General features: G+C 35.0%; 1 protein-coding gene across 1 annotated transcript in view; it reads left to right on the forward strand.

Annotated features, from left to right (window-relative positions):
• Positions 1-16615, forward strand: part of CPLANE1 (ciliogenesis and planar polarity effector complex subunit 1) — a 109475-nt gene that overhangs the window by 61510 nt on the left and 31350 nt on the right. Inside the window, 9 exon segments of the mRNA XM_078153213.1 lie at positions 2291-2368; positions 3666-3751; positions 3754-3857; positions 9518-9799; positions 9994-10773; positions 12048-12199; positions 15098-15227; positions 15720-15761; positions 15763-15775. Of these exon segments, the coding sequence (XP_078009339.1) occupies positions 2291-2368; positions 3666-3751; positions 3754-3857; positions 9518-9799; positions 9994-10773; positions 12048-12199; positions 15098-15227; positions 15720-15761; positions 15763-15775 (1667 nt within the window).

Genomic DNA, 16615 nt, shown 5'->3' on the forward strand with positions numbered 1-16615 from the left:
AACAGGCACTACTTTATTTGGCCTTAGCAAATGTTCTATTTCTCAGTTCTCTCAGTCAAACTGCAAGTGAGTTACTTATAAAATGCTTTTCTCATCCTATTATCATATCATATAAAATGTAATTTGAAACTATAGTATGACCAACCAACATCAATTTTTACTTTGTATGTAATATTTCTAGATGAGTTTAAAGTTTGTGAAGGTCCTTTTTAGTGGAAAGTCTTTTGTGAATTGTATTTTTGTTGCAGAAGCCTCCTAAAGAGTACTAGTAAGAAACATAGCATGCACATATTCTTACCTCAGTGTTCAAATTCAGCAGAGGGATACTGAGATGCCAGGCATGGTCCTTTACCACAAGATGAGATATTGACTGATACAAATAGGCATCTTGCTGCCCGTGCTCACCCTCCAGATTTGTGATCATTGCTATGCATTCTTACCTCCATTCCTCACCTTTTCATGTGGTATTTTAGTAACTTTTCTCTCCAGATTGAGGCCCCTTGTGCCTTCATCTTACACGTAAACACTTGTTCCATCCAAACCTTGAACTGCTCCTCATAACCCCCATGTAACTGACCATGCACTGTGGGAACATCGAGTTATGAGATTAGAGAGACCCAGGAGTGATCAAGCCCAGCCCCTCCTCTCTCCTCCCCATTTTGTTTCAGGAAATTGATGTCCAGGGGAGGGAAAGCGATTTGCCCAGGTAGTGAATGATGATGAAGTCAGGATTTGAATGCATTTAAAAAACCCAAATCCAGTTTTCAGAAACCAGTCAATCACCAGGCCTTTATCAAGAGTACTATGTTAGGTACTGGAGATACAAATACAAAGAAGAAAACAGTCCCTTCCTTCAAGGAGTGTGTGTGTGTACACACACACACACACACACACACACACACACACACACACAAACATGTAGAATAAATTAAAAATAATTAAAAGGCAGTTAGGGAAAGAGGGGAGTGGGTGAAATTAGTTTCTTTGCCTATCAGCCGAATGGCAACCTCTCCACCCCCTTTTAAACAAACACCCCCCCTTTTTTTTGACTGGCTAAGCTTTCTGGCCCAATACAAATTATTCATGGACTCCCACTAATGGTAATATCCACATCCTAGGTCAAGGTGGCCTTTGTTTAGTAGTGGGTGAATGTGGAGCCTCACAGGTAAGGGCACATAAGCAGGATGTGAAGAACGATGCTGCCTGGAGAAAGTATTCATGGTTCAGATAAGTCATGATCAGAGAGAGTAACCCAGAACTGTGTCAGATCAGGCCCACTTTTACCAAATACCAGATCCAAAGGGCCAGAGTGGATCAAGGCAGATGTAGTACAAAGAGGACAGTAGACCCCTATGACATAGTAGTGGATTTAGACAGCACATACTTTAAATGAACCAAGGAGAGAAGCTCATTTTGTCCTCACAAGTACACCAGGTACCTTTTGATTTCTTTTATGACACCTTTTATATCACTGGTGTAGGGACTTGGCAATGATGACCTTCCTCTATGAGTTTCTGCAACTTATAGCCTAAAGCGCTAAGAACTTAAGTGCCTTTACCAGGTCACATCAGCCATTGTGTGTGAGAGATCTGACTTGAACATGGGTGTTCCTGACTTGGAGCCAGATTTTCTGTTCACTATATCATACTGTTTCTTGCTTTCTGTTGCACTCCTGGATATGTGACCCTGGGAAAGTCACATAAGCTCTTAGTACTCTACTCAACTCTAAGATAATATGTTACCAAGAAGGTGCTGAACTGTATTGATAGAAAGAATTTCTTCACTTAGAACTTCTCTATACCACTGAAAACAAGATGTCTACCCCCTACTCCTATTACAAAGATAGTTTAATAAATAAAATGACAGATGTGCAATGCAAATATTTCTCTTAATGAAAAACAAAATTTATTGCTTAAAGTATCACAAGTAGACTTAGTAATAAGGACCACAAATTTCACTTAAGAAAGGAAGAAGAAACTTTGAATGCTCGGAAAATTTAATCTAATATTTATTTTAAGCCCTTTGTTCATTTTCCAGTGTTTTTCAGTCAGAGATGTTTTTCATATATTATGTTTAAATGGTCAAAGCCTATTCATTGCCTTTCAGTCAGTTGCTAATTGCTATGGAGACAATTGTAAACAAACTATATTTATGAACTCAACAGCATTATGAAGGGATAGTGATTGTGTATCCATGAAAGACTGACAGTTAGATTGCCTGTATTAGGGGTAATTTAATGTGTGTAAAATCCTGAAAATATGCTACATAAATCTCTTTTCTAATCTTATAGTATGGTTGAGACTGTTGCTGACACTAAGCTCACCATTCCTCACTCGTTCTGTTTAGATTCAAGTGCAGATACTTTTAGGTAAGAGAAAATGAGTTACATTTCTCATTAAATAAATTGTAGTGTCCTTGTACTTTAAGCTGTTAGTATTTTTGCATGTATTTGATATTACAAGTGTATTTTCTACTTATCATTAGAATATTTAAAATAGATTTTAAACCTTGTATAGTCTACATTTTAAGGGGCCAGGGAGGCAAAATCTTATGTCAAAATAGGAAATAAACAGTATATTTGTAAAAAGAGATAGACTTTGTTCCTAATTTTAAACTTCTAACCATGCTTTTAAAAGAACATTTGAAAAATGCTGTACTCTCATAAGACAAATTCTGTTGTGAAAATGCTCCTTCCAACTCCAACTTCCAGTTTTATTTTATACTTGTTGAAAGGTAGGGTGACCTGAAGATTCGTAGTCTTTCCAAATCAGTAGGATGATTTTTTGCATTTGGACTCATGAGGCTCCTAAAAATAATTTCCATATTAACAATGAGAATTGATGTTATTGAGTGTTTATTTAAAGTAAGGCACAAATCTGTCTTGAAATAAACAGGACAGCTGTAGTGTGTGTTTCATAGATCTAACTATGAAGGCTTATTTGTGTACCTTAGTCGAAACTTGAATTCCAAGTATGTTGTTATCCCAAGCTAAATCTCTCCAGAGAAAAGACTTTAATTTCCACATAATATCCAGGTAATCAGATCTTATAACTTAAACAAGTTTGAAACCAAAGTTTTTAGAAAGAAAGAGAAAGAATTAGGAAATATTATATTAGTGTATTTCCTGACTTGGATTTGATATGGTTTAACTGACTTTTTATGTAGACATATATAAATGTGAGTATTGATTCCTTCATTTTTCCTGCTAGATTTAAGCTGTAATTACTTTAATATGAATTGCCTTCTTTATGATTTAGTTTATGCAGTTTTCAGCTTTTTGTAAATATCATCTATCTTTGTTTTAAATAGTTTTGACAGGCATTATAATCTTTATCATCTTTTTAAGCATTAATTCCTCTACAGATGATTTATGGTTAATGCAAAATCTGAAGCTTAGGAAGTGAAATTTGAACGTTATGTTTTAAATTTAACAGCTGTCATTAGTATTTCAGCTGCTGCTTTAGCCATAGGGAATGACATTCTTTACCCATTCTCTCTAGCCACTGGTTTCACAAATATAAGCTGTACTGTCCCTGAAGTTGAAGTTTGACAGTGTGTACTGAATTAAAGAAAAAAGTGGGATCAATGTATTCTAATTACTGTTCTGAATTTAATTGTTCATATTAGTGATTGTCTGTATCTATTTTATGTACCACTTCATACAGCATACAAGTTTCTGCACCAAAAGAGCGATCTTCCTCAGTTCCACCTTTGGTATCAGATACAACCAGTGTTTCCTCAAATACTCCCATTTCAAACGTCATAGGAGACATAAAGATGTATCCCCAGATCAACTACCAAATTCTTCAGAATCTGTTAGACAGATGCTCCATGATGAATTGTTTAGATTGGTTCAGGTAAGCTACGTGGGTACACATGCACATTTGTGTGTATATGTGCACATATACATGTGTGTGTTTGTATATGAAGCAGAATTAGAGAAGTTGAGATAATAGATATTCTTTCAAAAGAACTAAAGAAAGGCAAAAATTGCTTTCAAATTAAATCTGTTGATGCTTGGTCTCAGAAAATGACTGGTTAGAATCTGATTCTAGATCTTCCTGTTCTGAATTTTTCCTTTGCTGTTAGTTACATGGAACTAAACAAAGCTAATTTAATTGTTTTATTCTCTGATGGGCCACATTTTTGTAGAAGGAATCTGGCTCCATAAATCACATCATCATTTGGAGATCCTTTAGGGCTAATCTTTAGGATGAAAATACTGTCTGGGAGAGTTAAGTATATTGACATTTATACCTTAGTGTTAGTTACTTTCATTAGATTAGTACCATTTGAGCTTAGCCAGGGGAATTTTTTAAAAAGACTAATCATGATTGGACAGAAAGGCAGAAAAACAGGCTAGAGTTAGAGATAGTATACAACCACATAGCTCACCCTTCTATTCTCAGGTGATCCTCCTTGGCTGCATCCTAGTTTTCTCTTCTGTCTTTATTGTAATAGTCTCCTACTGGGGACCTCTTGAACTTGTTCCCTTAATAGGAATCCCTTATCAGGATATACCTGCATTCTTATTTTAATTATGACAAAAGCTAAACCACAAATCAAATGTATTCACTGTTTTATGTTTTTAATTTTTATTGAAAGCAAAATACGTTATAAAAATTTGGGTTTTATAAAACCGTTTTTGAACTTTTATAGACTGCCTTTAAGTCTTATAAGTGGCTGGCTCTCTTGTTTGAGTAGTGGTAGCTTAATAGAGATATGTCTTGTACAAATTAGACAAATTAACTACTTATTAAATTAAATTGAAACATCAGTATTTATCAAATGTTTGTTCAGTGTTTACCATATTCAAGGCATAGTGCTAAGGACTGTATGGGTTACAAAGGTAAATAAACTATGGTCCCTGCTTTTGAGACACTTAAAATTTAGTTGGACCCAAAAAATAGGAATACAAGTGCCTTAAGAATTAGTCTTAAAGAAAAGCTGGAACATAACTCATCCTTTGGGTCAAGGGTGGGGGAGGATGATAGTGAAAAATCTGGGGGAATAGAGAATAAGGAGGTTTCATAATCAGATAATTTCAGAGGTCATGTGGTCCCTCCCATATCAGAACAAGAATCTCTTCTGCAACAAGTTGAGGGGATCTCCTGTTTAATGTTGTCAAGCTTCTCAGCGAAAGAGGCTAGGCCATCAGCCATAAATTAGAGACTCAAAATAAAAGGGAAAAATTCTTAGCAGTTGAGTTATAGAGTAACAACGAATGTAGAACGACAGCTTGTTCAAGACCTGTGGTTAGATAGCACAAATTTATAGTGAGTTGAAATCAGCGTGATTTTATTGTCATTGGTGTTTCAGTTAATTAATTTTATACGTTCACTTTTTAAAATTTTGAGTCCAAATTCTCTCCCTACCTCCCATCCATCTCATTGAGAAGGCAAGGAATATGATACCCACTACACATGTGATATCAGCAGTGTTGCAAAAAAAACCAAACAAACAAAACAAAAAAAAAAACAAAAAAGAAGCAAGAAAAATAAGATGAAAAAAGTATGCTTCAGTCTGCACTGAGTTCAGAATTGCCTTGGATCATTGTTCTGATCAGAGTAGTTAAATCTTTCATAGTTGATCTTCATTATAATACTGCTATTACTGTATGCAATGTTTTCCTGGTTCTGCTCACTGAAACCATCCTATTTGTCATTTCTTTTAGCATGATAGTATTCCATCACATATACCACAACTTGTTTAACTGTCCCCAATTGATAGGTATTTCCTCAATTTCTAATTCTTTTCTATTACAAAAGAGCTGATATAAATAATTTTGTATATGTAGATCTTTTCCCCTTTTCTTTGATCTCTTTGGGATATAGTCCTAGTAGTGGCATTGCTGGGTGAAAGGGTATGCACAACTTTGTAGACCTTTCAGCATGGTTCCATATTGTTCTCCAGAATGGTTGGACTGGTTCACAACTCTGCTAACAGTGCATTATTGTACCTATTTTTCCACATTCCCTCTAGCATTTGTACTTTCTTTTTCTGTCATGTTAGCCAATCTGATAGGTATGAGGTGGTACCTCAGAGTTGTTTTAATTTGCATTTCTTCATCTGAAAACTTCCTGTTCCTATCTTTTGACCATTTATCATTTGGGGAATAATTTTTATTCTCATAAATTTGACTTAGCTCTCTATATATTTCAGAAACGAGGCCTCATCAGAGATACTTGTAAAACTTGTTTTCCAGCTTTCTGTTTTCCTTCTAATTTTAGTTGTTTGTGCAAAACCTTTTTGATTTAATATAATCAAAATTATCCATTTTACATTTTGTAAAACTCTCTATCTCTTGTTTGGTCCTAAATTCTTCCCTTATCCATACATTTGACAAGCAAACTATTCCTAGCTCTCTTGATTTGCTTATGGTATCATCATCCTGTATGTCTAAATCATGTACTCATTTTGACCTCATCTTGATACACGGTGTAAAATGTTGGTCTGTACCTAGTTTCTGCCATATTTTCCACTTTTCCTGGCAGTTTCTTGTCAAATAGTGAATTCTTGTTCCAAAAGTTGGAATCTTTAGTTTTAACAAATACTAGATTATTGTAGTTATTTATTACTATGTTTTGTGTATCTAATGTATTCCACTGATCTACCACTATTTCTTAGCCACTATCAGAGAGTTTTGATGATTATTGCTTTATAATATAGTTTGGGCTCTGGTATGGCTAGGCCACCTTCCTTCACGTTTTTATTGTCATTAATTCCCTTGATATTCTTGACCTTTTGTTCTTCAGATGGCTTTTGTTATGATTTTTTTTCCTAGTTCTATAAAATAGTTTTTTGGTAGTTTGAATGGTATGGCACTGAATAAGTAAGTTAGGTTAGGCAGAATTATCATTTTTATTATATTGATTCAGTCTACCCATGAGCAATTGATAGTTTTCCAGTTGTTTAGATCTGACTTTATTTGTGTGAAAAATGTTTTGTAAATATGTACCTATAGTTCCTTGGCTTTGTCTTGGCAGGTAGACTCCCAAGTATTTCATATTGTCTGCAGTTATTTTAAATGGAATTTCTCTTTCTGTCTTTGGTTACTGGGCTTTATTGGTAATATGCAAAAATGCTGATGATTTATATGGGTTTATTTTACACCTTGCTAAAATTGTTAATTATTTCACCTCGTTTTTTAGTTGATTCTCTAGGATTCCCTAAGTATACCATCGCATCATGTGCAAAGAGTGATAGTTTTGTTTCCTCATTGCCTATTCTAATATCTTGTATTTCTTTTTCTTCTCTTATTGCTATAGCTAACATCTCTAAGGCAATGTTTAATAACAGTGGTGATAATGGACATCCTTGCTTTACCCCTTACCTTACTAGAAAGTTTTCTAACTTATCCCCATTACAGATAATGCTTGTCTATGGTTTTAGATAGATACTACTTATCATTTTTAGGAAAGCTTCATTTATTTCTATGATTGCTAGTGTTTTTAATAGGAATGGTTTTTTTCTGACTTATTTTTAAAAACTCACATTAATTATCTGATTTGCATTCTTCACTCAAGTGGTTTCTATAAATATTATCATTATTTCTCATTGTTACTGATGTGGACTTCTGCATATACTATTTGTTTCTACATCTCTGTCTTCAGACAAGTCATTTCTGTAATTTAAAAAGCTCTCTACTGCGTCTTCCATACTCCACTCCTTCATTAAACCTAGCTCAAAACTAACTTCTTGGCATCATGTTCTTTCTTTTTTCAAATAAATTTTTATTGATGTCTTCAGTTTTTTTCCATCACCATAGTTTCTCTCAGTATTATTCTCCTCTCTCCTTCCCATAGATCCATCTCATAGAAGACGTAGACATTTGAAAGCTGTTAAATACTTAAGGAGCTTTATTTTGTTTTAAAATAGATAAGTTTACCATAATAAAGAGTAAGTAGTGTTAAACAAACACTAGAGTACTATGGCTATTTACTTCTGTGTATTGTGTGCCTAATCTATTTCACTGATCTACTACTGTATATTTCTTAGCCAATACCAGATTGTTTTGATTACCACTGTGTAATACAGTTCAAGATCTGGTACTTCTAAGCCACCTTCCATCACATTTTTCTCCATTGGTTCCCTTGATGTTCTTTATTTTTTATAATTCCAGATGAATTTTGTTATAATTTTTTCTAGCTATATAATATTTTTTTGCTGATTTGATTGGTATGCCATTGAGTGAAGTAACTAATTTAGGTAGAATTGTTATTTTTATAATGTGGGCTCAGCCTACCCACAAGCAATTAATATTTCTCTGGTTGTTTAGATCTTACTTTATTTGTATTTTGAAGTGTTTTGTAACTGTGTTCATATAGTTCCTGGTTTTGTCTTGGCAGGTAAAATGATTCATTTTTAATTTTTTTTTTGGTGGTTCTTTCCATTTACATTTGTTGTAGTCACTGTGTGTATATTTTTGTGGGGGTGGTCCTGATTATTTTGCTTTCTATCACTTCATATAGATTTTCCCATGCTTCTTTGTATTCATCAGATTTCTTATTACTTTACAGTACAGTAATATCAATTACATTTATATACCACAATTTATTTAGCCATTCTCCAATCCATGGGCACTGGCTTTGATTCCAGTTCTTTGCTATCACAAAAAGTGTTGCTATAAATATTTTGGCCTTTATAGAGACTTTCTTCTTATCAGTGGCTTCCTTGGGATATGACCCCAGTATTAGAATCTCTCAGTCAAAGGGAATGGACATTTTAATCACTTTATTTGCATAACTCCAAATTGCTTTCCAAAATGGTTGTACCATTTCTTGCCTCCATAAATAACATATAATATGCTTATCTTTCCAAAACTCATCCAACATTGACTCTTCTTATCTATTGTCATCTTTCCTTAAATCCTTTTGTAATGAATATCAACTCATTCTGTTATTCCTTCATTCAATTCCATTCTATAGTGTTTCTGTATGCTATTTTATTATACTTCAGTATTTTAAGGATCAACTATGTCATCTTTTTGTGCATGTATGCTCTGTCTACCAGTGCAAATTAGTCTTTCTGTATTTTGGTAGGTGGTCTTTGAGAGTTACTGTGGCAGAAAAATCCATCGTTTTGTGACCTGTCTTTATGACCTTTTTTGAACTTGCCTGGAATGTCATCTAGTTCTCTAATGACAAACACACAGTTCCAATAGAAGGTCTATACTTGAAACCTTTTTCTGTTAGCATAGTCTTTAAGACCCAGGTCTTCTCTGTATCATCATAGTAGGACTTAAGTAGAGGATGTTATTTTATTAATATTCTTAAATCTTTTTCACTTCTTAGATATGTTTATATTTACAGCTGTACTGTAACCTTTGTGAGAGTAAGTTTTTTTTTTTCATATCCCTTATCTAGCACCTAATACAATATTTATTGACTAACTGACTGAAAAAGAAGAAAGGATATGACTTGGGACTATTGACTCTTCTAAGAGATTGTGACTATTCCTTTTACTTAGACTTCTTACTGTTAAATAATAAAATGATTTTTTTTTTATTGTATCCTAGTTGCAGCAGATCAACTTCATGAGCCTAATGCAAATAGTAGGATCATCGCTTGCCACCCTTCCCAATATACAACCTACACAGCAGTCTCAAAATGTGCATTTGGAGAGAAGCCAAATTTCAGGCCCCACAAGAGGCAGTGGTGATATTGAGCCCACAGGTATACATCTTAAGAAAGATTTCCTACTTGGATCCATTGGAGAAAATTCCAGACAGTTTGAAAAGGGCAGGCCTCATCATGAAGGAATTGTCCAGTCTGATCAGAACAAAGTTGGAAATAATCAGGTACCTTATATAATGCAGAACATAAAAGATTTTGTGATTTCTAAGGGGTTTTTTTGTTATTTGATTAAATTACTATTCTCTAGTAGTTAATGTTCCCATCACTAAAAAAAAATTCACTATACATACCCTATTTAAAATAAGGAATTCTGAAATATTTTCTACAGTTATAAACTATCTCTTTTTTTCTCTTTCAGAATATTCCATCCTTTTCTATTCCTTCAGGTCACTTAGATGGCCAATCAAATAATGGAAGAGTAACTCCAAAATGTAAAGGGTTGTCTACCACTCCAGGCTGTCCAACTTGTGCTGCAAGCAGTCACTTCCATTTGTTGTCCACCACACCCACCATTCACAAGAGCCCTACACTTATTCCAGCTGTAAAAACCTTAAATCCTGCCAGTGGTTTTCCTTTGCTTAAGATTCAAATGAAGCATGAATTCAAACCCCTCTCTGTCCATCCAGTAAGAACTCCACAAGTTACAGTCAGACCCCCTCCAGAACCAAAAGAGGCTTGGAATTCATCCAGTTCTGGAGAAAAGCTTCCTTCAACAGCACAGAGCATCACTCCAACCTCCCATTTGAATTTGAGCCAGTATGGTGTGGAAACTGTACAGAAAGCCCTTGAGCAGAAGAGATGGGCAGAAATAAGAACTATAGAAACCCCTAAGCATCTCAACTTAGATCAGTATGTTGAACAAGAAACCTTGACACCTCAACAGGACTCTTCAGCAAAAAAACAAGAAAAAATATTTGATATGAAACCAGAGCCCTCTGAGATACCTAATCAGAATTTTCTTGGTATTCCTTTATTACACCTGCAACTTAATCCTACTACTAGGTTTTCACCAGTCTTGAGAGCATCCATTTCTACACCCTCAATCCCTAGTAGACCTAAAGAAAAAGAAAGAGACTCAAAAGAAATCTTTTACCCAAGCATAAAATTACTTCATACTTGCTTACCTCCAGACCGCAAGGTAATAGATTTTAACAACTTAATTTAATAGCAGAACAATACAAATATATGATTGCTTCAATGAAAATATTTTTGAATTTCCTATTTTAATAACATGATTTCTTATAGAGAAGATACTACCAACTAATACATTTAAACTAATAATACGAGATGCCTTATTATAGTGGAAGGAGCATTGGATTTGGAGCCAGAGGATTTGGGTTTAGATCCTAGCTTGTTTACTGTTTCTGTGGGCACATCACATCATACCTCTGAGCCTCAATTTCCTCATCTGTAAAATAAGAGGTTTGGACTACAGGATTCTGAAAGTCCTTAGCACTAAATCCCATGGATTAGATTTTTAAATTTATTTGTTTATTTTTGGCATTCTTTCTTTTTAAAAAATTTTGAGTTCCAAATTCTTTCCTTCCCTCTTGCCCCCCCCCCCCATTGAGAGGGCAAGCAATATCATATTGGTTATACATGTGAAATCATGCTAAACATACTTCAATATTAGTCGTGTTACAAAAAAAAAAAAGAAAAATAAAGTGTAAAAAAAGGTCTCATGTAGTCAAATAATAGGGAAAGCTGCCTTGCTAAGATTTGAGAGCAAGGAGGAGGTAGGCTCAGTTGTATTGGGCATTTCTACCTGCTTGTAGTTATCTAGCATATTTAGGTAGCAATGAAGCAAGCAAATCATAGTGCTGGTGTCTGATCCTTTTATCACTGAGATTACACTGTATAACACTGTTTTGGGTTAATTGTGTTTGAGGAAGTGGTAAGAGGTGGAGCCAAATAGAGCTTCTGATACATAGTGCAGTAGAATTGCTGGAGGATTTTGGACTTTTATTTATGCTTGTATTCATAAATTTTGTTCTTCCATAGCTATTCTGGAAGGTGGCCAGGAGAGGGAGTGGTATGTGCATTTTCTTCACTGTTAGGGAGTCCAAGAGCAGGGGCTTTTGGCAGTGCCATAGGGAATGGAGTGGATTCTCTAAGGAGTTGGCTGCTCTTTCTGTTGTAATGACTGCAGGTGAACAGGCTGGATTGTCCACTGTTTCCTGTTCCTCTCCTGATTAACTGGCCTAGTCCAATGGATGAGAAATCCTAGTTATTGCTCTGTGACTGTAGCACTCCTAAAATCTAGATCTACTGTTTAAATACCAAGTCATTTTGATAGCTTCTTCCTTGTGAATTTTAATTTAATTAGAACCCATTTTTTGTGATTACAGTATTTTAATTAGGATTTTTTTTAAATTTTACTTTTAACTGCATAATTTGCTCTCTTTTTCACAGTGCCAAAAACCAAAGTTCATTCCACTTGAAAATCTCATTGCATTTAAACAAAGCCAGCAGAAACAATCACTTAATTTATTTGAACATGGGAAACCTGGGAATATCCACCTTTTAAAGGCCAAAATAGATCCAAAAAAGGAAAATAAAAAAAGGTAAGTTTTAAAGTAAGATTTTGTGAAAATAAGTTAGAAAATTCATTATTAATTTTAATTATACATATGGAATCTTAGAGCTGAAATAAATTTTAAAGTCAATTATGATATAGTGAAAAAAATACTAGATTCCCAAGTCTGAGTCCTAGCCATGCCACTTAATAGCCTTGTGTCCTCACATGAGTCATTTACCTCTTTGAGCCTCAATTTCTTTACCTGTCAGATATGACTAATAATACACTGCTGATATCATAAGGTGGTTATTAGGATCAAATAGAAGAATGTTGGTAAAATACTGTTTGGGGAGGCAGTGTGGTATAGTGGTAAGAGGTACTGGTCTTAAAGTCAAAATATCTGGGTTCAGGCCCTGCCTCTAACACTTAATATTTGTTTCACCCTGGGAAACTCATTTAACCTCTCATAGCCAGTTTCCTCATCCATAAAGTGAGAAAATAATATACTACCTACATCATAGTTTGTTGTTAGAAGAGTGCTTTGTAAACCTTTAAGTGCTGTTTACATTTGAGTTGTTATTATTTATTCCAGCTGTCTTCTTAGTGCAAGAATTACTGCTACAATATTCCTGAACTCTAGTTAATTGGTAGAGCTAGGAACAAAATCACATCTCTTAACTCTCCACCTGATGGTTTACCCCATAGTCTTTTCCTATTTTTAAAATTGTCTTCCAAAATGTGATCTTATTCATTTAATTCCAGTTTATTTCAAAATATTCCGTAAGTTTAAAGGTTCATGAATTTTGCTTATGAAAGATAAAAGTGCATTTGTTTCATCCCTTTATTTCTCCTTCAGTGGGTAGAATGAAATTAAACCAAATTCTGTATTTTAAAAAAAAAAATTTATTTCCTTAAATATTTCCCAATTACATTTAAAAAATTACATTCGTTTTTTTAAAAAGTCAGGTTTCATATTCTTTCCCTCCCTCCTTACTCTCACTCACCCCTTGAGAAGGCAAGCAGTATGATATAAATCATGCGTGTATATGTAGGAAGTCATACAAACATATTTCCTTGTGTTGCAAAAGGAAACACACAAAAAAACAAGAAAAATAAAGTGAAAAAAGTATGCTTCAGTCTGCATTCAGAGTTCATCAGTTCTCTCTCTGGAGGTGGATAGCATTTTTCATCATGGTTCCTTTGGAATAATTTTGGATCATTGTCTTGATCAGAGTAGCTAAGTCTTTCACAGTTGATCATCCTTAGAACATTGCTATTACTGTGTACAGTGTTCTCCTGGTTCTGCTCGCTTTACTTTGCATCAATTTATAGAAGACTTCCCAGGTTTTTTCTGAAACCGTCCTGTTCATTATTTCTTATAGCACAATAGTGTTCTATTACAATTATGTACCTCAGCTTGTTCAGCCATTCCCCATTTGGTGAGCATTTCCTCAGGTAATAAGGAGCTCCCAGAATTATTGAGAAAGGCAAGCAGATAGGCACCAAACATTACTAAGTGCTTATTCTGTGCCTGGGCACTATACTAAGTGCTGGGGATACAAATAAGGCAAAGAGAAAGACAGTCCTTGCCTTTAAGGAACTTACATTCTAATGAGGGAAGACAACACACAAAAGGGACAGGAGGAAGATGCCCATGCAGGAGCATGACATTGAAATCCAGAAGTAAACAGAGCCAGGAAGGGAATAAAAGTTCATTGGCCTGGGACCTTCCCCAAAAGAGAGTCCTGGGAGGTGGTTTATTCAGAAAAGGGGTTTGGCCTAGTGGAGTGCTGTTTCATGGTGGGAATGCTGCAGAGGTGGATGCATGTTCTTGGAGGAGGAGGCCCCAAGGATCTGAAGGAAGTTGTAGAGTGAGACAGCAGCCGAGGCACCGACTGGGAGAATCATATGGACCAACTCCCTTTATCTTTGAGTTCACCCCAAGATTCTGAGCTTGGCTTTTTTTTTCCTTTCTAGACTTTCTCAACTGGTGACTCACTTTAGGAATATCACTTTGGTAGCTAAACGATGAATGAATTGAAATGGAGAGAGACTTGATGCAGGGAAACTGTTTAGAATGCACTTTCAATATTGGTGAATGCTGAGGTCCTGAACTAGAGCTAGTGGCTGTATCAGGGACAATAAAGGAAAAAATTTGAGGGATGTGAGCTGAGGTAGAAATGATGAGATTTGGCAATTGATTAAATAGATGGAGAGTGAAAAGTTAAGACTACACCAAGAAGTTGTGTGCGTGGGTGACTGGAAGGATATTGAAGCCCATAACAGAAATAGAGAAGTTTGGAAGAGGGACGTGGATTTTGGAGAAAGATTATGAACTGATGTGTTAAGTTTCAGAGGCCCTCGGGACATCCAGTTCAAAATGCCTAGTCTGTAGTTGCTGCAAGACTAGAGCTCAGAAAAGAAACTAGAGACTGCCTGTTCTCCAGTTGCCTATGCTGGTTCTTTACCCAGGTCACTTCTGGGAACTGGGGGTGTCAGCCCCCCAGGATTGTGTCTTAGGCCCTCTTCTTCCCTCCATTCTGCTTCATTTGGTGATCTTATCAGTGCCCAAGGATTCACTTAGCATCTTTATTCAGATGATTCACAGATCTGCTTGTCCAGCCCTAATCTCTTTCCTATGTAAAATGTAAAAATGTGCAGGAGAGGGCAGTTCAGACGGGTACAGAGACAAATAAGGTGGGTAGTGTTGGCACTGCTGTTAAATTCAATATAATTTTTTCTTTTAAATGGAAATGTCCACATTTGTTGTTGTGTGGTAAGTTTGTAAAAGAAGAGAAAAAATGTTTTGTAAACTGTAAAGCACTACATAAACATAAGATTATATTACTACTTACATTTTCCCTCAGATGTACTTAAGAGCATTCATTTGCCAATTTCTTGTTTCCTTTAATTCATTTTAATTTTGTACTTTTTTTTATAACAGAGAAAGAAGACGGATTAAGAAAGCCCTTCAAGAAAAGAGTTCAGAGAAACTAGAGAAAAAATGTGTGACATTCCGACCAGAGGATTCCATTATTAATCCAGATGATTTAGAAGTAGTTGTGAAACAAGAGGTAGAGGAAAGTCACTGTCAAACTTTACTAACTCACATGTACATGGAACTCTTTGCCTTTTTACTATTTGGATTAATCTTATACATTTACAAAGATTATAAATTGACAAATTCTCCAGTACATTAGTATAGTAAGGCTTATGTTCTAAAACGGATATCACCTAGAAATAGGACTTTTTTCTTAAGTTTTTAAGTATTTACAAGAGAATAGCCTCAATATTTCTAAGTTAAGATAAACAGGATCCATATATAATATAGACATAATCAAAATATACTACTTGAAAATATCTCTAACCCTAAATCATTCCTAAAATATATGTACCAACCACTGACTTTATAGTGAATTGAAAATACTATATTTTACTGTCTGGGTAACAAACTTCATGGAAATGGATTATAACTTTATACAGTATAACACCTAAATAATGTTAAATATCAAAGATAATAAGCCACATTTTACACTAACCAAACATTCATTTTGGGATTTATTTAGGATCAGCAAGAACAACCTATTCCTCAGCCTACTGATTGTTTTGGTAATTCCTTTGGGTACGTATCTTTGTGATTTATAAATGAGCTATATCTAATTTAAAGATCAGATAAGCTTTTTGAGGGATAAGCTTACATAATCATAAGAAGTAGATTAACTAGATTTTTCACCTCATGTGTAATAAGAACATAAATTTTCACATATATAAATATGCTTATATCCAATGAAAACCTCCCCTAGAGAACAATCATCAGGCTTTGGTATTTGAAGACAGAAGGAAATGGCATGGTTAAGTGGGTAGGGTCACACATACCAACAAAATATTCAGGTAAGTGAATTTGTAGAGGTTATGTATTGGTTGCAATATAGGAATTGGTTCAGAAAAGAGAACATAGTAACTATACTCAGAAAATTGATTTAAGTTGTTGCCTAACATATTAGGTCTTAAGAAGATCAAGATGCTTGATCTTCCCCTGTCCTCTCAATGTGTTGTTTTTGAAGACCTCATCTATTCTCAGTGACTTCAGTATATCTCTGGTGACTCCTGAATCTGTGTCTTGCATTCTGTCTGTTCATCACAGCTCTAGCCTTTTGCCTGTAGTTCCTTACATTTACATTTTAAGGTCCTTATGTCATTCAAAATTCTCCTCAAACTTACTACTTTTTCCTTGTTATCCAAACTAGAAACCTTCAGTTCTTTGGCTTGTCTTTCTGTGACTTCTGTATCTGGCCCTGACTACATGAAGGTTCAGACAGACCATGTCTAGTCTTACCTCTGTGGCTTTTTGTTGTTCTTTTATTTGAGATATTCTCTCTGTTTCCTGTCCAGACTTTCTCATCCTTCCTGGTCTAGCTCACATCTCATTTTCCCACTTTGTCCATGAAGCCTTCTTTGACCA

The sequence above is a fragment of the Phascolarctos cinereus genome, unplaced genomic scaffold (assembly GCF_003287225.1).
Source record: "Phascolarctos cinereus isolate Bilbo 61053 unplaced genomic scaffold, phaCin_HiC Scaffold_4;HRSCAF=312, whole genome shotgun sequence".
Taxonomy (NCBI): Eukaryota; Metazoa; Chordata; class Mammalia; order Diprotodontia; family Phascolarctidae; genus Phascolarctos; species Phascolarctos cinereus.